The sequence below is a fragment of the Carica papaya genome, chromosome 8 (assembly GCF_054855325.1).
Source record: "Carica papaya isolate Zhongbai chromosome 8, ASM5485532v1, whole genome shotgun sequence".
NCBI classification, from domain to species: Eukaryota; Viridiplantae; Streptophyta; class Magnoliopsida; order Brassicales; family Caricaceae; genus Carica; species Carica papaya.
Window position 1 is genome coordinate 30,730,255 of NC_142316.1, and position 27,436 is coordinate 30,757,690.

General features: G+C 33.3%; 1 protein-coding gene across 8 annotated transcripts in view; it reads left to right on the forward strand.

Moving 5' to 3' along the window:
* The first annotated feature begins 4,393 nt into the window (after nt 1-4,393).
* The window catches only part of LOC110822846 (uncharacterized), a 38,581-nt gene continuing 15,538 nt past the window's right edge, over nt 4,394-27,436 (forward strand). For 5 of the 8 annotated variants that reach the window (XR_015813809.1, XR_015813811.1, XR_015813810.1 and 2 more), the window contains exons 1-10: nt 4,395-4,673; nt 5,508-6,093; nt 6,476-6,692; nt 7,920-8,194; nt 9,045-9,224; nt 9,387-10,169; nt 10,486-10,577; nt 16,066-16,128; nt 16,255-16,340; nt 16,450-16,515. Coding sequence is in view for 4 of the 8 variants with exons in the window: in XM_088208920.1 (XP_088065046.1) it covers nt 5,675-6,093; nt 6,476-6,692; nt 7,920-8,194; nt 9,045-9,224; nt 9,387-10,169; nt 10,486-10,577; nt 16,066-16,128; nt 16,255-16,340; nt 16,450-16,515 (2,181 nt within the window). In the remaining 4 variants the exon portion in view is untranslated. Of the gene's footprint in view, nt 4,674-5,284; nt 5,361-5,507; nt 6,094-6,475; nt 6,693-7,919; nt 8,195-9,044; nt 9,225-9,386; nt 10,170-10,485; nt 10,578-16,065; nt 16,129-16,254; nt 16,341-16,449; nt 16,516-27,436 lie in introns of all 8 variants that reach the window. The other 3 variants (XM_088208921.1, XM_088208922.1, XM_088208923.1) reach the window with 3 other exon arrangements.

Below are 27,436 nucleotides of genomic sequence, written 5' to 3' on the forward strand. Positions count from 1 at the left end.
AGTTGGAGTTGCGGATGCGGCGTCACTCCGTTGGGCCCACTTGGTGCTGCACGCTACGTCAGATTGGGCAAATAAGATTCGGACCTCCAAATATACACTAATCATTCATTAATTAAAAATATATCAGATATTAAAAATAAAAATTATAATTTTAACAATTAAAACACGGTTATACTTACAGTATCCCTATTTTTTTTATTTTTAGACCATTTTGGTCTAAAGTTGATAATATTTTATTAGTTACTTGTAGCATTTTATTATTTTTCGTACATTAAATTTAAATTTTTTAACTCAATAATTTATAGAAAAAGATATTTACGATCTCATCTTAAGAGGATTGTACCCTTTAAATTAGAGTTGTTGGATTGAAATAATAATTCATTATTATCTATTTGAGGTTATATTAGTCACCATTGATTTATTTCGGATTAGTTTTAGCGTATTAATATTAATTGATTTATAATATAATTAAAATTAAGTTATACACGGACAGCTGCAGAATAAGGAGGAAAGAGGCAATAACCCCTTCTCCATCGGTTCCAATGTATATTTTTATGGTATTATAAATAAATTATATTTTATCTTACAAGACCCCCTATATTACACAAATTACTTTGTCTTTTAGAACAAAATAATATATTTTATTTTGTAAAACATTATACATTTTACCATATTATTATCTATTCAGTTAAATTTTCTATTAATTTTTATAATTTTATAATAAATATGATTATTATCTAAAGTACATTAATCTATCACTTAAACTTAAGAAAAAATTCATAATTTAAAATTATTAAAAGTAAAAGAAATCATTGTTTTATTATTTTTTAATGTTTACATCAATATTATGTTATATTTTATGTTATTACATCTCAAACCTTCTTTTATCTTTTTAAAATTGATTATGTCGAGCACATAAAATAATAGTTTACAAAATGTAGTTTTTAGTAAAGAAACAAAATCAATCACATAAACAAATTCTTCAAATGAAATAATTTTTGCTCAAATTCAAGAGGATGATTGCAAGAAAAAAAAATGCTAAATATTAAGAGGATGATTTTAAGAAAAAAATCTTCAATAAAAATCATGAAGAGAATTATCATAATTAAATTAGGAACTCGCGCCTAAAATTAGTGACTTAATTCTATTATAATATTTTAACTATTCATTCTTATATATATTTTTATTGTATTTGAACGTTAATCATAAAAAAAATCAAAATTTAAAGTACAATTATCATTAATATACCAATTTGATATCAATCAAATTAGGCTTCAACAACTATCTCATGTTGTAATCATAAATCTTTCATCTTTCTCATGGTCTTAGTTTGCTTCATCGTTTAGAAATAATGGTGGCAAACCATAAGCCTTGTAGAAAGATGGAATTGTAAACCCAGCTTATACCTTGTGTTTAATAAATGATGATCTTCTTATTTTATGGTTACTTGATACGAAAAAATAAGAAAATATAATAATCTATTATAAAATATGTTACTACCTATTATGTAACATAATAGAATTCATTTGAATAATAATTATTTTACACTAATATTGAAAATGAAGGAGTTTTGAAAAATATGTTGGTAATCATCAATAAATAATTAAAAGCTTAGATAATTATATAAAAAAAAATTCAACTAGATTTGTGATATTCTTACTGCCATCCAGAGATCAATGATGATCTAAATAATATTTTTAATTTTGTATGTTGTCTAAAAGCTTAATATAAATAATTTCATTTGATTATGGTAATTAAACCTCTTTACCCTACATTTAACAAATTTATATTTGTTTTTTATAAATGTAATTAAAATATCACTTCTTATAAAAAATAAAAAAAAAAGTTTTATCGGACATAAACAAATACTCCTTAGCCAACATAGGCATGACATAAGCAGAAGAGAAAATCGATGAGGCTTTAATTTGAACAATAAAGGTTCCCCACCAATTATTCGTCATAATACAGATTCAAGTAAAATTAATCATGAATGACAAAAGAAGCCAGACAACATCAACAAAAAAGCGACAAACTAATATGTTAAATTTATGAGAAAATATTTTACTCTTAATTATTAGTATATGTTTGATAATTGTTATCAATCAAAATATATATCATAAACTTTAAAAACTCTCACCTTGGACACTGATGATCCTTATCTTCATATGGACTCAGAGAATAATGACACACATGACCAATAATGTAGATATACAATCTAATATAAAATTATATGGAGAGAATGATGCTTTCATATTGTTGATGTAAACAAATTTGATATTACACATGCATAAAAAACATGAAGTAAATGTTAAGTTAAAAAAATATTATCGTTGTTCTTAAACTAAATTAAGCCACGATTTTAATTAGTAAAGTATTGACAAACAACTTGCACGGTTAAATTTTCACGATATAAGTTACTAGTAAGGATTAATAAAAAGACCAATAAAAAATAAATAAAATTAAAAACAATGCTATTTTTTCAATATGAGTTGTCAATAAACTTCATTAGTAACAAAGGAAGGATAACTCATTGTCTTTGTAGCATCAACATCTTGAATGTTGAAATAAATTTTTTTTTTAAATAACTGTTAATGTTACTAATTATTGAGATAAGTCATCTACTTGTAATAATTGACGATTTAGAAAAAGTATGAAAAAATGTTAAACTTAAATATTTATAACTATTATTTATAATATGTGCATTTTGAACTTTTAATCCAGTTCTCGTTATATCAAATCAACGTTCTTAATTTTAAACTACATTTAATATGATTTCTCAATATTCGCTTGATTGTGCTATTTGAAGAAAAAAAATTATTAACAAGTACATTTTGAACTTTTAGTTCAGTTCTCATTATATCAAATTAAGGTTCTTAATTTTATGCTACATTTATAGATGATTTTTCAACATTGACTTGATTGTGCTATTTGCAAGAAAAAAATCAGACTTCTACTTTTATTTTTTTAAAATTTTAAAGACTCACAAAAATAAATTTGACATAAAAAAATAAACTTTTTCGATGTGATGGAGTTAAAAATTTTAACTTTTTTTTTTAATTTTTTAATCATATTTATAATTTATAGAGTTCAATTGTAATTTTAATATATTTATTTGATTGTCAGCGAAATTTTATTCATTTGAAAAGTTTGTATCTTTAATTGATTTTGCTTTGTTATTTATTTATTCTATAAATACATATATGTTTAATCAATCTTCTAAGCATTTAGGCATTTTTTATGTACGAGCTCTTATTTTTTGGGTACTTTATAACATCACAAAAGGTTCAAATGGACTATACATTAGAACTTAACAAGGAGATAGATGGCTTTTAGGAAAAAAAAAAGGTAAAAAAAAATAAAAAATGTCAAAATATAGATTTTATTTTAAATATAAATATACTTTTGTTGACATTCAATTTTACTTCAATTATGTTTTTGTAGAATTTCAATATGATGTTCTTTTGTAAATATGGTAAACTTTAGTGATGTTTTTGTAACTTTTTTTTTAAAATGGTTTAAAGATTCTATTTAACAAATTACAAAATTTAGAAGTAAAATATAATAGTTAAAATGTTAAGGTTTTTATAATTGATGTTGTCATAACATTTTTTTTAATATTTAAATTTATTTTAATTGTGCATATCAAAATTAAAGTTTGTCAAAAATTAAATTAAAATAACAAAAAAAAAAAATAATATCAATGTTGTCATGAATAAGAATTTTACCTTATGTAGTTTAACCTCATTGCAAAATTTACGTGATTTTTGAATATATATATATTTTCTTTTATATAAACTATCATTATTTTAAAGTATCATCATATATTTGTAATAATTTTTGATTTGTTCAATCTTAAATTTAATGTTTACGAATCTTAAAGTCCATACACATATAAATAATGTTTTGAAGTTGATGGTTCGTATAAAATAAAAAAAATGAGTATTAAACTATCTTAGTAAAAAGAGAATTTATAAAAAATAATTTTATACTTTGTCATTCATTATAATAAAAAATTAAATTTACCCATCGAGTTTTTCGTTGTAGAGAGAATGAGAATTAAAGATTTGGACTAAATGAGAAATAATAATGTATGATAGTTTCCAACGTGAGATTAATTTGTATTCTTAAGTATAATATGTGGACATTTTATATCATTAATGTTTTTATCTAATATCTAAAATTTAGATATGATTTAGATATTTCAAATATAATTTAATCTATTTTTTGATTTTGTATAATAAAATAATTTTGATTATCGAGAAATATATTTAGGTTATACATCAAATTGACTTAATTAATTATGTATTTATCTTGTGCTTATATTCGAGAAAGTGAAAACATAAGTATACTTTTGGAAGGACAAAAAAAAAGTCCTCTACAAACCCTGGCGAAAACTAATTTCCCCTCCCCAATTTGAAGGGTCCCTGAAAACAGAAAAGTAGAGTCACTGTCCCTCCTCTAACGCTACCCCTAAATTGTTGCGGGTCCCTCATCTCTCTCTCTCTCTCTCTCTCTCTCTCTCTCAAGAATCTCCACGGCGACAGCTTCAAGCCTCGTATGGTACTTTGTACTTTCTCTCTCTGAAAGTAAAAAAAAAAAACCTAACTTAATATTTGTTTTTGTTCTTCGTTGCTGGAACTCGATCTCTTTTCAGTGCCGATCGATCAATGCCGGTATGTTTTGCTCGCTTTTAGCATATTTGCAGTTTATTTAGTTTTCTGAATATTTATCCCGAGAGAAATTCGTGTGTAAGTTCAGGTGTTTTTTGCGAAAGCCCTTAATTTCAAAATTTTCGCTCGAATTAGGTCTCATTGGTTGTTTGTTTAGTTTTGTGGTTCTAGTGGTTCTGATTTGAGAGAATTTCAATGAGTTGTTTAGTTTATCTCTCTCTCTCTCTCTCTCTCTCTCTCTCTCCCTCCCCTTTTTTTCTGCTCAGTCTAGTGAGTTCTGTTTTATCCGTTCTTTTTGGAAATTTGTTTAAATTGCTTTTGATTTGTATGTTTAAATGCTGTTTCGAGGTCTGATTTTTAACTAGTTGTTTTTATTTGTTCGTTAATTTTCTCATTAATTTGTTAGCAAATGTAGTTGTTGCTTTGTTGTCAGTGTTAGGCTTCGCTGAGATGCTGACAAGATTTAGGATGAAAGTAAGAGAAGAAATCTTAGAATTGAAAATTGGGCCTTTATTTTCAGTTTTCTGGTCACTGAGAACTGAAAAAGATGTATGCAACTGTTCATGATGTAGCTTTTTCGTTAAGTTGATTTTTTTCCTTTTTTGGAAATAAAGATGGAACATGAATCAAAATGTTGATCCTTTGTCTTCTTTTCCTCGGAGTTTCCTCAACTGCTTTAAGCAGAGTTAGGTATGTTAGTTCCATTAAGTATAGTTTGCTGGTTCTGTATTACTGTTTCATATTGCTTCTACAATTTTAGTATAGTAAAATGCACAGAAATTTTTGTTCAGGAACTAAGACTTGATTGAGACTAATTTTACCCTATGGGTATTGTAGATTTAGACAGATCAGCTTCCTGGTTGTTGCTTGTAATCATGGATTCATGGATTGGCTTCAGATGGTTTCCACTGTCACTATTTTAGAGATAATTGCTTCGGTAACTGAAGAAGCTGTGAAAGAAGTACTCCTTTGTAGATATGAGTCTGCCGTGTTGGTGCTGAGTGATGGCAAGTAATGTGAGATTTGAGTCAAGTTCAGCTAGTTCAGAGGATCTGGCTTTTCCTGGGAACTATACAAATGGACAGAAAGGAAGCTATTCCACTGCAAGTCTGGATCGATCTGGAAGCTTCCGAGAAGGCAGTGAGAGCAGGGTATTTAGTTCTGGGACTAGCATGTCTCGGGGTAGTGCTGCTCCCATGGGAGATGTCCCTTCACTGTCCCAGTGGTTGAATTTAGATCCTATTACAGTGGCGGATCAAAAATATACACGGCTTGGTGAGTTGAGGAGAGTTTTGGGGATTTCCTTGGCTAGCAGTTCGGAAGATTCTTTTGGAGCTGCTCTTTCAAAGGTTTCCCCTACTGTGTCTATAGAAGAACTAAAACGATTTAGAGCAAGCGTGTTGGATGCCTCCTTGAAGGCCAGGTAACATTGAAAATGATTGCCGTTTTTGTTTTTGTTTTTTTTCCTTTTTTTGTTTTTCTTATTATGATATAAGGTGATTTGAACAGTTGGCCCCTGACATATCCAGTATGTCTTTTATGCATAAATATACTGTTTATGGATGTATTTTTCATGTTTATGCTATGATGATGCTGAAATTTATCTTAAAAAAAAGATGATGCTGAAATTGTTTTATGTCGCTGTATGTAAAGTTTGTTGGTAGCATGTGTTGGTGGACATGTACCTAAAAGCTAACATCATATTTTCTATTGGCAGCATTTCATAATACAAGTGACCTTGAATGAAATCTCTCTTTTTCAATCACTTCCTTGGATGAAATTTCTCTTTTTTTTCCCTGTGTCAGGAATAGAGCCAAAAAATTGGATGAGTCCTTACAAAAGCTTAATAAGTATTGTGAAACTTTAAATTCAAAGAAACAAACAAATGAGAGATCAGGTGGGTCCAATTTGCTGAAGATGGGAACCTTGATGCAGCGAGATCTAGTGACTCCAAGACTGGAGGATAGGACTAAGAATGTTGTTCTAAATAAGCGTATTCGCTCTTCAATAGCAGAAATACGGGTTTGTATCCAATGTTTCTTTGAAAATTTCATTATGTTCTTTTGTAAGCAAGATTTTATTTCTAACCCTTGTAAATTATCTCTGCATGTATGTGGTTTTTCAGTCACTTTTGAGAGTCATCTCTCTGGATATTTATTTGTGTTCCTATTCTTGTTGCATATTATTTGATCAATGTGCAAGTTGTATATTTTTTTTTGCTTTGGATGTTAAAGTATTGGAAAAGAGTCCTTTTGGCAGTTAGTTTCTGGAGTAAGTGGGTGGTGAGTTCTCTCTCAGTAGAGCTCTGGGAGGGGATTGGTGCTGTCAATAGCAAGAATAATAACATCACCCTTATTGCTCATTCCAGTTTTTGGATTATTTGGAGAGAAAGGAATAGAAGAATTCTTGAGGTTCATGTATCTAACTTTTCTAGAATACATGATCTTTGATATTTGGTTCTAGACCTGTGTATTTTACTTAAAGGTCATTCTCTCCTTAATGGTGAACATCTTGGGTACTTGTTGATATGTTGACTAATTCTATTCTATAATCTCTCTTTTGTTCTTGTTCATGGGTGGAAACCCCCTTGTCCTTGTTTGTATTATTCATTTTCTTCTAAAGAAAAAGTTTCTAGTGTAAGTGGTTATAGTCTACTTTCTCCTTCCTCCTCTGATGATTTTCTTCTTTTATAGAGAAACTATATTGAACTACTTCCACGGAAACTTTTCTTCTTTTATTAAAAAAAATTAATTGGTATTCCTTCATCTTTTGCTTCTTAATTATTTACAGAAACATGACTCTGAAGTTCTTCTCTAGTTTCATGTTCTGTGTGTTGGGATTCTATTAAATCCTCTTTGTACATGTTGAAGGAGTTTATCGAAATTGAGTTATTGGCTTATGTCCTAATTGTCTCAGACTTTTGGGGCAATTATAACTTAAAGTTTTTTTTTTGTTTCTTTCTCCTTGTCTATCAATACTACTTTGAATTGAGACGAGCCTGAAAAAAGGGGTAAGAATTAGTATCAATTGTAGTCTAGGTACTAGCATGTAATCATATAATTTTCATTAGACAATGCTAATTCCTTGTTAGCACTTTGATTTTTGTATCTCCTTGTCTAGGTCATTGCTTTAACATGAATAATATTTTCTATTTTTGGCTGCATCATTCATCCATATGGACAGTTATATCAAAAGAGGAAATAAAGAGCAACCGTCCTTTTTTTTTCTCTTCTCTTTTATATTTTGAAGGCTGAAGGCAGAAACAATAATACTGCTAGACTACCTATTCTTATGGGAAAAGATAAAGAGACAAAGGATGCTGGTGATGGGTCTGAGATGGGCGAAGAAAAGATTCGTAGACTGCCTGCTGGAGGGGAAGGGTGGGACAGAAAAATGAAAAGAAGACGATCTGTTGGTGCTGTTTTTACCAGATCTGTGGATAATGATGGGGAGATCAAACGAGTTATGCACCATAAACTTAGCAATGAACCTGGTGTACAATCCTTTGACTCCCAGGGATTCAGGTGATTGAGAACTTTCTTTTTTGCATTATTTTTTCTATGTAATTATCTATGTTGTCAAAGATTCTTACCGACTGTTGAAGTTTAAGTGTATTTCCATGAATTTTAGTTTGTGATATTATTGTCCCTGTAACAGGCATATGAATGTATTAGATAGTTGTCATGAGAAGTATTGGTGATCCAAATAGTAAGAAGAAGATATCTAGGTCATTATGGTTTTGGAATCTAAAGGGTGAAAGTTGTGAAAGCAATTCGGAGATAATTGTAGCATGCATGAAAATACATAGTTGCTGCCTCTTTCCCCCACAACCCTCAAAAGGAAATATCAGATTTTGAAGTTTTGTATTGGTTCATCTTGTATCCTGTTTGGTTTTGTGCTAGAAAAGAAAGCACTTCCTCTCTTAGTTCCCATTCACTGTTACCCTTAAGACTAGCTAAGTTGATCTTTTGTTTTTTCACGAGGAAGAGATGGCTACATGGTGAAGTAGTTACTTGGTTTTATAACTGGCAGAATCTGTTACTTTTAATTTATGGTTGCTGCCTCACTAATTGGGGAAATATGAATTTGGATTTTCCTTTTTTCTTTCTTGGTTCAAGTTCCTCTGTTCATTTGTTGCAAGTGTTGGCTTGATTGTGTATCCTTTCTATGACCAGGATTGTACTATATTGATATTGTTTTATAAATGTTATAATGTTTATTAAGATGATATCTGCTCAAGAAAATATTTCTGCTTTTGAGGTTGTTTTTGGTTCTTATGCAATCATCATTAAGTTGTTCAATGTTTCAAACTTTTGTTCTTCACATTGTCTTAGAAGGAACATACAGGTATCTTCATTAATTTTTTATTAATAGCTCTTGCAGATCGGGATCTTTTAATGGTACCAATTGTGTGAATAAGTTAGAGAACACTTCTCTGCCCAGTGGTTCAAATATTCGTGGGATACCCAAGAATGAAATGGAGAAGGTTTCTCTTTCAAGGGATTTCACTTCTGGGACAACCAAGGAACGAATCTTGGCCAAAGGAAACAATAAGTATGTCTTTCAATTATTTTGATCAATGTGCAAGTAGTTCGATCTCCAAATTTCCTTACGCAAGGCATCCAGATTTAATGGAAGCCTACTCAGTTGTGTTGTTCTGTATCATTTCATTTCTAGCTGTATTTCTTATGTTTGATTTATTTATAACTCCTTTAGGTTGAATATTCGCGAGGATTGTCATGTGGTCGGTCCTGGTATGGTGACAAAAGGGAAGGCTTCAAGGGCATCACGAACTAGTCCTGTAACGGCAACAAACTCATCTTCTTTTTCTCGGCCATCTGGAGCAATAGATGGGTGGGAACAACCTCCAAGCGGGAGCAAAGCTCAATTATTGGGTGCAACAAACAATCGTAAGCGTCCCATTCCCCCTGGATCATCATCTCCCCCCATGACCCAATGGGTTGGTCAGAGACTGCAAAAGATGTCTCGCACTAGGAGAACAAATTTAGTGGCTCCTGTCTGTAGCCATGATGAAATGCAATTACCTACAGAAGGGTGCCCATCTTCTGATCTAAATGGTAGAATAACATCTGGGGGTACCAACAGCTCTCTTCTTGGTAGGGTCATGTCTAATGTTTCCCAACAAGTCAGAGTGAAACATGAAAATATTTCGTCACCTGCCAGATTATCTGAAAGTGAAGAATCTGGTGTTGGTGAAAATCGTGACAGTAAATTGAGAGAGAAAGGATCATGTAGCAGTGAAGTGGAGGAAAGAGCTGTAACTGCTGTTCATAATGTTGGTCCTTCTGTGTTGCTTTCAAAGAAGAACAAAATACTGAGCAAGGAAGATATTGGAGATGGTGTGCGGAGACAAGGGAGGAGTGGTAGAGGTTCATCATACAATAGGGCAAGTGTTTCTCCATTGAGGGAGAAATTGGATAATACAGCCTCAACCAAACCCCTTAAGAATGCGAGACTCGGTCCTGACAAGATTGGAAGGTATTGAATTATCTTTCTTTAGAAAAAGCTAAAGTTTTGATTACTTTGTGTTTCTTATGCACTTTTCTTGGGATAATTACGTAGAAGTTTTTTTTGTTTGATTATGCACAATTGGGTCCATTATTTTAAGAAAATTACAGTTTAGTCCTTTCATAAACTCTGCTGAATTGATAGACATATTTTTTTATGCAGGAATGCCGTTGTTATTTTAAAAAATAATGAATCTAATAATAATTATATCTCAAGAACTTTGATCTAATTTGCCCTTTTTTTACTGGCTCTTATTGCTGAAATATTTATTTTTTTCTTGTGTCAGTAAGTCAGGGCGTCCCCCTCTAAAGAAGGTGTCGGACCGGAAGGCCTTTACTCGCGTTGGGGTTACACCGACTAGCTCGCCTGATTTAACGGGTATTTTCTCAAACCAATCCAACAAACATTACTTTGACATTTTAGCGGCTTGCTATGCCACACTTTTTAAAAATAAAAACATATTATATTTCAAAAAATCACAAGTACCAAGAGAATGCAATCCATGTACAAAATATTTAGATATCAATTAGTATGTCAGTAAGGTCCCCAAAATCCTCCACTAAATAAAGAAGATGATTTAAAACTAAAAAACTTAGGATTTGGAACTGCCTAGCTCTAGCCTTATGGATATCTTCGTTTACCCTCTTGAAAGCTCTTCTATTTCTCTATTTTCCCACCACCTTGAATCTAGTAAGGGTAATGAGATTCACATGTTTCTTCCCATCATTAATGCCCATCCAAGCCTAAATCTCATCTCTTACTGGTCCAACTATTACCTAGCTTGTCTCCAACAATGGATACCAAAGTAGGACATGATTACAGGACTTTGCCTCCCTTTGCATAGGAAACAACCATTCACCATAATCTTACCTCTTTTTAGCAATTTGTTGATAGTCAGGACACACCTACAGCGTGCCTCCCACGCAAAGAAAGCAACTTTGAACGGGGCATTGACTTTCCGTATTTGTCAAAAAGAAAACTTGGTTTCTGTTATCATACTTCACCAAATAATCATAGAAAGACTTGACCGGAAAGATCCTGAAGCAGTAGGACTCCAAATTGGTTGATCATTGGTATCATCCAGTGATGTCATATACGTAATATATATGTTTTTATTAAAAAAAAAATTTGTTACCATCAAGTGATAAGAAGGAGCAAGTCTTTAGGAGAGTCATGTTCATTAATTTCTTAGTCATTGAGATTTCTCAATACATTCACCTGCCACTCCCTTTCCCCTCCTATGTCTTTGAATGTGTTAGCGATCGTGATATCCTTGTGCCCCATACGATAGCAAAAATATGAGGAAACTAGTCATTGAGTGCTCCCCCTTTAAGCCACAGATTCTGTCAAAATTTAATTGTGTCCTCTCTATCAACCCTCCATCTAATGCATTTTTGGAACTTATTCCTACCCATGCTTATTTTTTTTCCACAACCCTTTCTTGTGTGGTCTTGTTAAAACTGTAGAAAACTATCCTCTCTCCACTGTACCAAACTTCGCCTCTATCATCCTCCACTAAAGAGTGGTGTCTTCTTTTACGGACCTCCACAACCATTTACTCTATAGAGCCCGATTCATCTCCACAAAGGAACCTCCCTGAGACATTGGCTTTTTGATCTCATCCCATGCTAGCAAATGATACTTTCTCCTCTCTTTAGAATCACCTTGTAGGAGTCTACACTGCATTGATTTCAGTCTCTTGGTAACACTTACTGAAATGGTCAAAAGTAACATTTAATAAACGATTAAGTTAGCGAGCATACTTTTGATGAGTGTGAGTCTCCTCTTTTGGAAAGGAGGTTTCTATTCTATTTCGCCAACCTCCTTTCAGACTTTGCTACCACATATTCCCCTGTCCCCACATCTTTAATTGGCTCCTAATGGTAACTCCAAATATTTGATCGACAATTTCACAATATTACAATCCATGATTCTCACCAACCTGGTAGTGTCCCTATCATTGCCAAATCTTACCAACTTGGACTTGGATAAATTTATATTGAGTCCAGAAACTGCTTGAAAACTTAATAGAATGCACCTGAGATTAAACATTTTGCGCTTGTCAGGTTGACAAAAAATAGATGTGCTATGTCCTCAGTATGGTCACCCTCACCCACTTGTAAACATCTAAACAACTCCAACTTTTTGGCTATTGACAATATTTTATTCAATGCTTCCATTAGGATAATAAAAAGTTGAGGAGACAATGGTCTCCTTGTCTAAAACCTCTAGAGGTCTTGAAAAAAGAAGACGAGCCCTAATTTACCATGGTCACAAAAGATGTTATCGTAATACAGAAATTGATCCACTTACCCACTTGTCTACAAAACCCATTTTACTTAACAAATAATAAAAAAAGTCCCAATTCACATGATTGTAGGTCCAGCTTGCAAACACTGTCCCTCTTCTGGTATAATAGATCATCTGCCACCTCATTGCAACAAGGGTTGCATTTAGGATTTGCTTTCTTTCCGCAAAAGTATGTTGGCATTCGCTTACCATTTTAGCCATAACCTTGGACATTTTTCTAACTAACAACTTTGTGACGAACTTATAAACACTTTCCATTAAGTTGATAAATCTAAAATTCTTGATGTTAGCTGCTCCTCCACCACAGTAGTAAGTTCTAACAAAGAAGAGTTTAAGGATTTAATAAAGGATCTAGATTTGTGCAATTCCTTAAAGAACTCAAGAATATCCTCTTTCATTATATACCAACATTTTTAAAGAAAACCCATGTTGAAACTGTCGGGACCAGAGGCTTTATCTCTTCCAAAATGTATGAGCCCCTTAAAGATCTCTTCTTTAGTGAACTCTCTTTCAAGTGATAACCTGCTTGTCTCATCCAAAACCGTAAAATTGATACATCCAACTTGGGCTCCAATAAAAGTCCTCTCAGTATAAACTGTAGAAGAAATTCTCATTCCCTTTTTCTCAGCTGCTCGTTTCCTTTCACTACCTGGTTACCAATCTCCATCTCTTCCACTTAATTATTCCTCTTGTGATGATTTGCCATATGACGAAAATATTTTGTGTTCTTGTCTTTTATCTTTTATCTACTAGGCTCTTGATTTTTGTTTCCAAAATGTCTTCTCCATTTGTAATCTATTTGCCAGTTCAAATTTAGAAGATTCCTTGTACTCCAAGTCTTTTATAGACAAATCACCTTCATCCTCTCTCCCATCAATCATCTCAATCTCCTGAAGTAAAGATTGGTACACATACCTTCACTCATCCCTTCCTCCTTGCTCCACTTTCTAATTTCGGCTTTCACTATCTTTAAATTTTGAGCTATTTTAGAACTATCCTTACCATCCCCAGTTCCCCCACTCCACCACTCATTGACTTTATTGTAGAAACCATCAACTTTCTACTATTTGTCCTTAAATCTGAATGGGTAGATACTCCACATGATTTCATCGGAAACAAGGCAAATATGCAAATCTGTTGAAGAAGTTTTAGCAAAGGCCCATGTTTTGTAGTTGACAAGGTACCGGTACTAAAAATCTATCAGGTCTAGGACAATGCCGGGTTGCGTTTCTAATTAAAGCCGGTCCTTTACCACTCATAAGCAGTAAGTCCATTAAATGAAGTCTATCCAGGTCTTTAAATTCTTCAGCACAGGCCTGCAAGAAATACTTGCCGGACCTCTCATGTCTGGATAAAACCATATTGAGATCCGCTCCCACCAACCATGGGCAATCCCATTTTTATTTATAGTCTTCCAAGTCCTTCTATAGCAGCTCTCTTTCTCTCTCTTCGCCTATGTTGTAGACACCAATGAACGCCCATTTCTGTCTATCTCAATGATCTTCAAATAGACAAGAAATGGGGCATTGTTTGTGATACTTAAAGGATCTATTTATTTGGGACTGCATTTTCAGAGATACAAAAGTTAGTTCTTATGCTAGCTTATTATTCTTTAGGGACAGTGCTTGAAAGTTGATGCAGTGTCTGGAAAAGTGAATTCCCTACTTAGAAGAAAAAAGAAGGATGTAGTCATATACTTGACTGTATACTCTATTCTAAATTTCCTTGGTTTTTTACTGTTATTATTATTATTTGTTATGGCTCTGATTGTGTTAAAAAAAGTAAGGGTGCATTCATATTTCTAGAAAATGAAGTTATCCAAGATAAATATTTTCATAAAACAAATATTTGATTTTATTTATGTTTCTAAACAAGAGAGCTGTGTCGCTCAAAAAGAAGAAAAAAGAACAAGAAAGCTGTGCTTTCTAGAAGCTGAAATATCTGTTTTTCTGGACAGCATTGTCGTTTGCTGCCTTTTCCCTTTTACATTTATGTGAAAGTTTGTTTTTTGATCCTCACCATGTCAGCGCAATGGGGCCCTTTTTTTGATAATGCTTGTCTCAAAATTGAAGCTACTACACTTCTTTGAGGAGGGTGGATTGACATGCTTGGTTTCTGACTAACATGTCTCCTATGTGTAAACGAAATGTTTGGATAAAGGAATGATTTGAAATATCATTTTTGTTTAAATTTTCAATTATTTCTTTCCTGTGAGCTTGAGCTTTTGAGATAGTCAACAACCCAAGTTATTCATATGGTATTCAAGATTGAAGTCTTGATTTTCGATCATCAGAATTTTGTTCCTTTTTTGTTTATTATTAATCATCCTTTTTCTATAATTAGGCATTTGAGCTCGTGCCAAGTTTGTTCATTTTTTAGAGCCTTTATGGTTCATATTGGATCTATGTGCCTTCTTGTGGTTGAAATCACGTGCTAAGCTAAAAAATTGCCCTTCTACTTGTGGGAACAAATTAAAATTAATAAAAATATGCTGGGTTCTTTCTTCTATAAAAAAAAGACTGGGTTTTTTCGTTTCACCTTAAGTTGTTGAGATGCTTTTAAGATTTAGTCACAAGTTCATTGTGAAGTATATATATATATTTACTAAAATGGTCAATAGTTTAAATCACTTGTTTGTCAACTCCAAAAATTTGGATAAATCAATTTAGGACATTATGTTCTACTAACTTCAGAAAATCTGGAAACTATCCTGTCAAATAAAAAATAAAAAAAATAATTCTTTTTCAACTGAAAAAGAATCACTTTTTTAGTAACTGTTTCTCTTTGTTAGGTAGTATGGATGTTATCATGCATCTAAAATTAAGGTCTGAATTTCACTCCTGCATCTCAACTATGGTAACCACAAAACCAAAATTTAAGGTTTGAAATCAGTTGTCCCTCGAAATCTTGTGTTCTTGATCCTGCAAATGATGCTTGTAACTTTAGTCCAGATATCTTTGATTTTGATAGGCTATTTTTTATTTATAGAATTTTCTACTTATCCTTTTTATAAATTGCTACAGATACGTTCATTTTTTAAATCAACCTTTCTTTCCTAATTCTATTTTATTCTCTTAAAAATTTTATTATTTCTCCTAAAAGGTAATTATGCCAAAAACATTTTCATTCTTCTATTTTCAGAAAACTAGTTCTAAATTTGCTGATTAGAACTCTGTTCTACAACTCATAGTGGGAATAAAAGTAGTAAATGGGGATTTAAGGTGAAGATTTTGCATGCTTGAATGCAATTTTTTCTTTCTATTCTCTGGGATTGGAATAACATTGGAGTCTTTATGGGCCAAGGCACACAGGTGCTTTGGAGATATCTCTTAATCCTTGTTACAAAGAAAGTAGGTACTATTTTGTCTTGAGTTGTTTCCTTTGTTTTGTTTAACTAATGTTCTTTCTGGAGGTTTTCCAAAGGATGTATTATCCTTTTGTATCTGGTTCTGTTCTTTCTTGGTAGTGCTTATTTTTTTATTAGAAAAAAATAGAACTGGTAATTATGCTGAAAAGTTATTGGTGCAATTGCATGCAATTGTCTTTGATGTTCTAGGTGAACTGGATGATGATCGTGAAGAACTTCTGGCTGCTGCAAATTTTGCTTGCAATGCTAGTTGTATGTCTTATCTTACTCTTATTTCCTTTTACAGAAAATATTATGCAGTCTGCAAATTTGCAGTCTTTGTATCTGCTTGTATGTATATGCTTCTGTTAAGGTATTTCGCTCCCAATTTCCATCCAGATCTTGCCTGTTCTAATTCATTTTGGAAGAAGATGGAACTAATTTTTTCTTCCAGCTTTGAGGATATCACGTATCTGAGGCAGCAGGTGATAACTACTATGGCAAAATAATTAAAATATTTTTTTTGTTATTAGCAATTTTACTACTCTTTCATGGTTGCTAAGTGATAGTTCTTCTGTGTTATTTTTGTGTCAGCTAAAACTGACGGAGGAGCTCCATGAAAGCTCATCTCAGATATATGGCGATGGCAGTCATATTGTGGTAATGCATAAGGGAATGTAGTTGTTTGTTTACTGACTTGTTGGTAGTTTCATGCCATGTTCGAACCAGCTTTTGGCCTAATTTTTTCTTGACCTTGCTTGATGTTGAAAAATTGTGGCCCTTAATTGAGTCACTTGTATAAACTGCAAGCATAAATTGTTGGTTTAAATTGAATTCTATGATCCAATTTTCAGCAGTTGGTTTCAAAGTCTTGAACACCAACATGTCCTATTTAAGTTAAAAATGGGATGATGATTTGGGACTCCGTTTCTTTTTTCTCTTTTTTTCAAAGAAAGCTTTAATGGAGGAGGGTGGGTAAACATCATGACACCGAGTCCATTTATTAAAAAAACCTTTTCGCCCTGTAAGAGCAAGTTTAGTCTTCAATTTAAACAAAATGCTGAAGTCTCTAGAAGGACCTTGCAATAAATGTTTTGTTAGCAATAAAAAAGTTAATAAATAGTAAATAGCTTGTTGCCAATAAACATTAAAACTAGTGAGTTTGGCTAAAGTGCTTGCTTTCCACTTGTTAAGTGGGCGAGGTTTGCGCTTGGGTTCAATCTTGAAAAGTTATTGAAGTGGCTAGGCCGCTTATATTATATGACTAAACCACCTCAATGACCTCGCGGTGTCTCCTGAGTTGGGGCCTGCATTGATGTAGGACAGATTACATTGATTTGTCTACTTTGAAATTGAAGAACAAAAACCTAGACATCACAACCAAGGATCCTTAGACATCACATTAAAAAGTTTTAAATATTATATTTAAGGGCTTGATTTCATCATACAAGTAGAAAATTGAGAAGACTACCAAAGCATCTGATTGAATAGCCAAACTTTGTCTTGAAAGTTTGATTCTTCTTTAGAAATAAAATATGGTGTGTACACTTAGTTATAGGTACCAAGGTGGTGCCAACCTAAGTATAAAATTTTTTATAATTCAAGTGGGAATTTATGATGCTTATATTATGGGTCCTTATATATAAATTTTACACTATTTAGAAATCAAATACTAATGGAAAACATATATATTATTTAAAAATTTAATACTAATTAAAATTCCAACTATTTAAAAATTTAATATTAATTAAGATTTCATATTTAATTGAACGTTAATTTCTTATTCTTGCTGCGCTTTCCATATTTGTATCTATAACATTATTTCTCTCTGGTTTTCAAGCTTGACATGTGGATATAGCTGTCTCGTTGGTCTTTTTTCGTTGTCCAGTATCACATTCAATCTTGAGTCAGAATAGCCATTTTTATTGGTGACCCGAAACAAACCGCTCATCGCAGTTATAACACAGCCCCTTCAATCTTTTTTCTGTCATCTCTGCCCTTATTAGTTTTTTTATAACTGGAAAGAAAGTGTTACCAGATTGTGTCGTAATGTTACTACTCTGTAGAACCGGTGTTTCCTAAACTAAGTTGTTACACTTGGTTACGAATTGAGGAAAGTCACTATAATTGTGTTTGGTCATAATCCACAACTGCTGTTTATTTTCAAAAACTCTGTCCATACTCATTGCATTCACAAGAGTAACACGTGATTGCATCTCGACCTCTAAGTGGAGACAATCAATCAGTTCTGCTGTGAACAAACTTACATGCTGATCAAGTCGAACAAATCTGTTTGCTCATGCCAATTTTTTCTTAAACTGTCTCTGATACTCTTTAACTGACTCTGTTTGTTTCAAGTTCACCAGCGCCCCCAATGGGTTGCTTCCGGTCGGCGGTCCAAACTTTATCGAGCAGTATTCCTTGAATCCAACCCAATTGATTGTCGGTTCTTCGGATTTTAATTGATGATACCAAAGTTGTGTTTTACCGAACATGTGGAAGGCAGCCAATCCTACCTTATCTCCTTCCAGTGTGTGTTGATTGATAAAGAATTTCTCACATCGATGTAATCAGATCAAAGGATCTTGAGAACCATCGAAGGTTGGAAAGTCTAATATAGTGTAGCAAGGAATAACCACCTTACCTGGGTGATGATTTGTGCCTTGTGAATGACTTCCCGCGTGAAATGCTTGGGGCGGTTGTTTTCGCAGGTTATGACTACTAGCAGTTCCTTCCGAAACGATTCACATGTTCTGACCAATTCCAGCTTACATCTCCTTCAATTGCAAGGATAACTCTTGCAGTTGACTACCTTAGCGTCTTTTGATTCTTACTGTCTGTGCTTCATTTGCGGCGAGAGCTTCCTTTACTATCAATTGTAAATCTTCTATTATTGTAGAGTCGCACATTGTGTTAGGCTCTGATATCAAATTGTTATATTCCCTTATTAAGGATCATGTCACCGGACGATTAACAACAAAATCGTCTTCTAAGAGAGGGTTAACACCCTTGTTCTTATTGCGAGAGTAATCTATTTTGCAAAAATAAATTATAGTTTATCAAAAGGAGTTTTTACCTTGGATATCATTAGAAAGACATTCAATCTTATAGTTTAAAATAATATTATGACTTATTTTATTAATAGCAAACATTCTCCTTTATCTAGAGGTTACAATTCTTATTTAGAATGTTAATCTAATTTAGAATTTAAATCTAATTAGTAATACTCTACTAAATATTAGAAATATTACATTATTTAGAAATCAAATACTAATAGAAAATATATATTATTTGGGAATTTTATACTAATTAGAATTCAAATTATTTAGAAATCTAATATTAATTAGGATTTCATATTTAATTGAAAAATCAAATACTAATAGAAAATATATATTATTTGGGAATTTTATACTAATTAGAATTCAAATTATTTAGAAATCTAATATTAATTAGGATTTCATATTTAATTGAACGTCAATTTCCTATTCTTGCTGTGTCTTCCATATTTGCATCCATAACAGTTTCCAAAATCCTTCATAGATCACAAAGAATGATCTGTTATCAATAAATGCAAGGTCTGGAACCATCTATCTATAGCTCTATCAAATTAATTTTCATTCCCCAAAAGCTTTCCTATTTCTTTTTTTCCACACAAACCAAAAAATAGTAAGGGGAGTGGGATCCATTTGTTTCTTCTCACCACTAATAACCTTCCACACCCATGTCTCATCTTTTACATTACCGGTCATAGCCCAACTGATTCTCAATAACTCATACACCATGGTTCATAACTTATACACCAACGGACACCACAACAAGATATGATCGCAAAACTCCTCTGCGTCCTTATATAGAAAACATCCATTCAATATAATTTTTTCTCTTTTCATTAGCCTATCAATTGTGAGAATACATCTTCTTCATATCTCCCAACAAAAAAAAAAAACAATTCTGGGGGGGAGCACTCACTTTCTAAATTTTCTTGTGCGTCAAATTGAGCTCAGTGGAATAGTTGTTAACCAAGCAATTGTAAAAAGACTTAACCGTATACATATTTGTAGCCTTGAGGCTCTAATTTAGTTGATAATTGCTTTTATTCAGATAGATTTGATAACAAGTGGTTAAAAAGTTGAGGGGTGTAGGAAATTGATAAAAGAAGTATGGGAGACGAAATAGGTGCAAGGAAAGGCTAGTTTTGTATTTGCAGAAAAATTGAAGGCTGTTAAAAGTGAAATAAAAATATGGGCATTGCTGAAATTGATAAACTTGAGGAGTGCGGTACTGTTAGGGTGGAGGATGGGATTAAAAGAGAGGAATTGAGGAGGAAGGTTGCTTTCAAACTGAATCTTGAGGCAATTTCATGGCGTCAAAAGTCTAGAGAAAAGTGGTTAAAAGAAGGGGACCGGAATACTAGATATTTCCATAGGTTAGCAAATTACAGAAGAAGAAGAAATTATATTGACAAATTCGTATGCAATGATAGAATTATAATAGGAAATTGGGAGATGAGACAGCGTGCAAAAGACCAGTTTGAACAACTGTATAAGGAAGATGTTAGATGGAGACTAGGACTGGATAACCTTCAATTCAGTACTCTGGATGAGGAAAATAGAAGTTACGTCGAACAAAGGTTCACATTATAGGAAATCCATGAGGCACTTTGTTTGTGTAATGGGGATAAGTCTCCGGGACCGGACAGATTTAATATGAGGTTTCTTCAGGAATTTTCGGAAGTACTTATAGGAGACATTGCTGCTGGTTTTGAAGAATTTTATGATTCAGGGGTCCTTTGTCAAAGCTTTAAACTCTATGTTTATAACCTTGATTGCAAAATTTGATGGGGCTAAAAGCATAAAAGAATATCGGCCTATTAGTCCTGTGGGTTGTTTGTATAAACTAATATCGAAGGTTTTGGCTAGAAGATTGGCAAAGGTGCTTGGGAAAGTGATTGGAAAGAGTCATTGAAGGTAGATAGATTTTTGATGCTGTTTTGGTGGCAAATGAAGTGTTTGATGAATTGGTAAGCAACAAAAGGGAAGGTATTGTGTGCAAACTCGACATGGAAAAGACTTATGACTATGTAAATTGGAATTTTGTGGACTATATGTTGGGCAGATTGGGTTTTGGAGATCGGTGGAGGAAATGGATAAAGCAGTGCATTTCTACTACCTCGTTTGCTGTGATGATTAATGAGGGAGCTTCTTCCTTTTTTAAGGCTTCCCGTGGGATAAGACAGGGTGATCCACTGTCTCCGTTGTTGTTTATTATCGTCATGGAAGCTTTTAGTAGATTATGACTAAGGAGCTTAATATGCTAAAAGGGGTAATGGTTGGCAAAAAGAATACGAAAATTGAGGTATCGCATTTGTTTTTTGCGGATGATGCTATCATTTTTTGCCAACCAAGTATTGAGACCATGCTTCATCTTCGATGTATACTCCTGTGCTTTCAAATGGTTTCGGGATTAAAAATTAATATGACAAAGTCGGAATTGGTAAAAATTGGGGATAGGAGAGAGGAGAGATAGTTGGCGGATGTGTTGGGTTGTAGAGTGGGTGATTTGCCTTTAAAATACCTTGGTCTTCCTTTGGGTGCAAAATTCAAAGACTCTAAAACTTGGGATCCGGTTGTTGAGATGTTTGAGAGGAGATTGGCGGGCTGGAAGATGAATTTTCTGTCAAAGGGTGGAAGACTGACGATAATTAAAAGTACCTTAGCTAATTTACCGATTTATTATCTTTCGGTGTTAACTATTCCATCCAAGGTTGCAAAAAAGCTGGAAACAATGCAATGCAGATTTTTATGAGGTGATGAGATAGATAAAAAGAAATATCATTTACTAAGATGGGAGGAGGTAAAAAACCCTATAGAAAGTGGAGGATTGGGGTTGAGATCTATTGTTCAAATGAATAATGCTTTGTTAGGAAAATGGTTATGGAGAAACTGTAAGGAAGGTGACAGATTATGGTGTAAAGTGGTGGGGGCTAGATGGGGTGCAAGGGGTGGGAGAGATGGTTGGTGTGTGGATGGGAGAACCCATGGCTGTAGTTTATGGAAGAATATATTAAAAGGTAGGAAAGCCTTTGAGGAAGGTACTAGATGGTGTGTTGGAAATGGTTTAAAAATAAGGTTTTGAGATGATATTTGGGTTGGAAATGTTAGACTTAAAGATAGATTTCCAAGAATTTTCGAGATTGCTCAGAACAGAAATATGACACTAAGGGAGGCGTATGTGGAAAATGGAGACCATAGCTGGTGGGATGTGCAGGTGAAGAGAAATTTGAATGATTGGGAGATTGATGAGTTTCAGCAACTATATCTGTTATTATCTGAAATAAAAGTGGGGGGCCGGGATGATTATAAACAGTGGACGAGGGAGAAATATGGGATTTTTTCTGTGAAATCCCTATATTGTCATCTTCAGGGTGGAAAGGTGAATGCAGATTCTGTGTTTCCGTTTAAGCAAGCATGGACGACTAAAGCACCTCCAAGATTGGCTTTTTTTGTATGGGAAGCATGCAGAAGAAGTGTTTTAACAATAGATATGCTCATGAGGGGGAGATGCTTGGTGAATAGATCTTATATGTGCAAATGTTATGATGAATCTTGTAACCATCTATTATTGTTGTGGTGTCCGCTGGTTTATGATCTATGGACTTCTATTTATAAAATGGGTTATAGCGGGGTCAGTTAAGGATGAATTGTGGGCTTGGGCTAGATTGTGTGAGAAGAAAAAATATTTAATACTGATTCCATTATTTCTAATGTGGGTTGTGTGGAAAAAGAGAAATTTAAGAGCTTTTAAGGGGATAGAAAATAATTTTAACAACATCAAAGATAGATGGTTTTATCTTTTTGGTTCTTTATTCTTAGAACATGATATTTAGGATCTTGAGGATTTGGGTATGGTTTTAGATTATTTGATTGAGCTGTAACTGTTGTATATTGGGCAGTACCCCTTTGGTACATTTGGAATGATATTTTTTTTTATTTCAAAAAAAAAATTGATTTTATTCAGATAGACTGAATATAGAGCTAAGAAGGGGTTCATACTCATTAATCTCATACTCATTAAGGTTTCTTATCAACTTTATGTGCCATCCCCGAGTGAATGTCTCAGTGGCTGTGATGACTTTGTTTTGTGCAATATGAAAAATATGAGTTAGTTGATCTCTAAACGCTCCATCTCTGAACCAAAGATCCGACCAGAAGCTGATTATTTTCCCATTGCCAACCCTCCACTTGATGCATTCTTGAAATTTATCTCTCCCGACACAAATTCTTTTCCACATCCCTTTCCATGTGTCTTGTTAAAGTTTTAGAACACCAACCTTTATCCACAGATGTGGAAAAGAATTTGTATCGGGAGAGATAAATTTTAGGAATGCATCAAATGGAGGGTTGGCAATGGAAATTCTAGAACACCAACTTCTATCCACAGTACCAAACTTCACCTCAATTACCCCTCTCCAAAGAGTACCATTGTTTTATAAACCGTCAAAGCCACTTGCCTAGTAGCATCTTATTTATATCCATGAAAAATCTCAATCCCAAACCACCATAATGCAATGGTTTCTTAATCTCCTCTGAAGCCACTATATGATATCTCGTTCTATTGTTTGAATTACGTCACAAGAATCCATATTGAATGGATTCCAAAACAACGTTCACAGGTATTGTTACTTATAGCAAAAAGTGAAGCAAAAGATATAAGACTTCAGATCTTATTTAAAAAAAAAAGAGACTTCTGATCAATAACCTTGGTGGGATGTATTTATAAGTTGATTTCTAAAGTCTTGTCGAAAATATGTTTAGTGTTATGGGCTCCATTATTGGTGAAAGTGAAAATGCATTTCCGGAAGGGACATAGATCTTGGATGCTGTGATGATTGCTAACGAAGTTGTGGATGATCTTGTGGGGAATAAAAATGAGGGTATCATTTTGAAAATTAGATATGGAGAAGGCTTACGATCATGTTAGTTTGGTATTTTGTGGATTATATGTTGGGGAGACTAGGGTTTGGTTGGAAATGGAAAAAGTGGATGTGTTCTTGTATATCCACCCCCACTTTAGCGGTGATGATCAATGGAGGCCATCGTCCTTTTTCAAAGCTACCCGCGGTTTAAGACAAGTTGACCCTCTTTCTGTATTACTTTTCATCATTGTTATGGAAACTTTGGAGATGATGATCAAGAGAGCTAAGGAGTAGGAGCTGTTACGTGGGGTTAAAGTGAGGAGAAGAAATCAACAACCTGAAGTACCTTGATATTTTCTCAAAAGGATGAGAGGATGTTTCTAAACCTAAAATGTGTTCTCCTGCGTTTTCAAGGAGTCTCGGGTTGGAACATCAATTTAAATAAGCTAGAAATGGTGAAAATTGGAGACTGGGGGAATGACGATACTTATAGCCGGTTTGTCAGGTTGTAGAATGGCCAAACTCCCCATCAAATATTTAGGTGTGCCCCTCGGTTCTAAATACAAAGATGTTTTTTGGAATCCAGTGATTGAGTTATTTGAGAGGTGGTTGGCCAGTTGGAAGAGGAATTCTTTGTTTAAGGGAGGAAGGCTAACACTCATTAAAAGGATTCATTCCAACATTTCTATATATATTTTATCAGTTATCACAATACCGATAAAGATTGCTAAAAAAATTGTAAAAAATACAATGTCGTTTACTTCAAGGGAATGATGAGAGTAAGAGATATTATTTGGTGAATTGGTTTGAGGTGAAAAAGCCAACGAGTGTTTGTTAAGATGAATAGGGCTCTCCATGGGAAACGGATTTATAGATATTTGAGTGAGTAGGAGAGACTTTGGAAGAGTGTGGTGGAAGCTCATTGGGGGAAATAGGATGTTAGTAGTAGTTGGAATGGTATGGGCAGATCTAATGGTGTTGGTCTATGAAGGAAATCAGTTTGGGATGGAATAAATTGCTTGAATGTATTAAATGGAAGCTTGGTAGGGGGAATAAGATTAGGTTTTGGTTAGATGATTGGGTTGGGGGGGTGGGGTGTGTAGTTTGCTATTTCAATGGAGAAAGGTATCTCTATGGAGAAGGCTTATGGGGGTGGGAATTTGGCTTGGGGGTGGTGCGTGGAGATGGTGAGGAATCTCAATGATTGGGAGTTGGCGGAGTATGAAGATCTTCTTTACTTGTTTTCTAAGGTGAATGTGAATATGGAGAGGGATCAAATTGTCTAGAAACTAAAGAAAAATGAGGTGTTTTCGCTTAAGAGTGGGAGATTTGAGAACATGCCTAAAATTGCCTTTTTCGCGGTTTGCGAAAAATGCATCTTGACGATTGACAATTTGATGAGAATTGGAAGTGTGATGGTGAATGGTTGTTTCATGTGCAAGCAAGAGGCTAAATCTTGCAACTATCTCCTGTTATGGTGCCTTGCAATTTATAATATTTGGATTTTGATTTATAACCTTTTGGGGATTAGTTAGGTGATGTCGGGGTCGGTCGGGGATGAGATTTGAGCGTCGGAAGGTATTTGTAAAAAGAAAAAATCTATTAATTTGATTCATTTGACTATCTTATGAGTTATTTGGAAAGAAAGAAAATAAGAGGGTTTTTGATGGGGTTGTTACTGATTTAATGAAGATTAGAGATAGATGGTTTTACTTTTTTGGCTCAATATTATAGGATGGAGGATTTTGGGTATGTCATAAATAGATTAACTGAAATGTAAATATTTTTGTATAAGGACTGCACTCCCTTGGTACTATTTTAATATATTTTATACTTTTTATTTAAAAAACAAAAGCCTTCACAGGCATTGTCAAAAGAGACATAGTAAATGAGAAGGTTAGCCAATGTGCTTTCCATTAGTGTAAGCCGACCACCTTTACAAAGGAGATGTTTTTTCCATCTCACTAACCTCTTTCAAACTTTGTTGTGATCAGGTCCCACATTCTCATATCTTTATAAATTGCGCCCAAGAGCAAGTCCAAATACTTGATCGGCAACTCTATCCTTCTGCACATCAGTACATTTGCTAGTCTAGTAGTATTATCCTCACCATCCAATCTAATTAATTTAGTCTTAGTCAAATTAATATTGAGATCAGAGACCACTTGGAAGCACAACAAACCACCTTTAAGATTGAGTAACTCCTCTTCATCCTATTTGTGGAAAACTAGGATACCATTTGCAAAAAATAAGAGTAATTTCCTCCATTGTTCTCTCATTTCGACTTTTAGTCCTCTAGACAAATCTAGCTCTCTAGTCCTCTAAACAAAAGGGAGATTATAGAGATATACCAAACTTTGTGATTATAAAGATATTCAGAATGTTTCTTAAGTAACATTTTCTAAATAAAATTTAAATTAAGTAATACTAACACTAATAGGATTAGGAATAATACTATTAATAAAAATAGGAACATTAAACACTGAAAACAATAAAACTCTATAGTGACTAGAACTTCAATAATACTCCTAAATAGTGCAATAATTTTATATTTTAAAAGTTGTAGTTTTAATCTACTTAGGCAATTCAAACTTAACTCATCCTGCTTCATTTTCCATTCGTTGGAGAAAGATCGCTACAAGTTTTGAAGTGGTGAATGAGATAAACGTGATCTTTATGCTCCCCAATGAAAACTAAACAGACTTGATGCTCTGTTAGTCTGTTTAATGCAGAAAATTGGAAACAACAATTGTTTAAAGTCGTAATCCTGGGTATAGGATGAAATCAACATACTCTCTCCTTGCGTTGAACTTTCATGCAGGGAGAGAGATCTTGGACAATAGGAACACATGGTGGTTCTTGCTTATCTATTTCAGAGTCTGCTGATATACAATTTGCTACTTACAAAACAGAGGTATTTACTTGTTCACTAGGAGCTAAACCATCATTCTCATAGTATAGATGGCCGTCGTCTTTTTCTTGCACCTCTTCCTTTTATTTCATTCCAAATGCAAGTTATCTTTTTTAGGCATTGGTAACATGTGTTCCATCTATCCACACCTGATACAAAGATATTCCTTACCTTTAGATGGAGTCTTGAAAATGGATGTTGATCTGGTCCTCAACTCATCTATTTAGGAATTTTGTGATACAAATGTGCTTTGTAATTTTGGATTTTTTTAATTGGTTAGATGAGTTTGGGTTGTCTGAATGTAGTATTTTGGGTATTTGGTACAAGAGCTTTTAACTTTGGTACCAATTAATGTAGGAAAAAATAGGGTTAGTTTGCTTATTTAGGAATTGTGGGATAAAAATTTAGATATTACAACTAGTGTTTGTTAGAATTACATCTAAAAAGTACCAAGTATCACGCTTAAAGGCATGACTGTATCATACAAGTAGAAAATTAAGAAACTTTCAAGATATTTTATTGAAAAATTTATGAAAGTATTTCTAATGTTTCCTAAGTAAATTTCTAATCTATTTAGCGAATCCAAAATAGAATGTTTTATATTTAAAAAAATTATAATTTCTAAACTATTTAGCTAATCTATACTTGAATCATTCTGCATCATGCCTTTCCATATCAAAAATACTAATAGGTTTAGGAAATAGATCTACTAATATAATAGATAAACTAAATGGTGAAAAGGAATAAAATCTTAA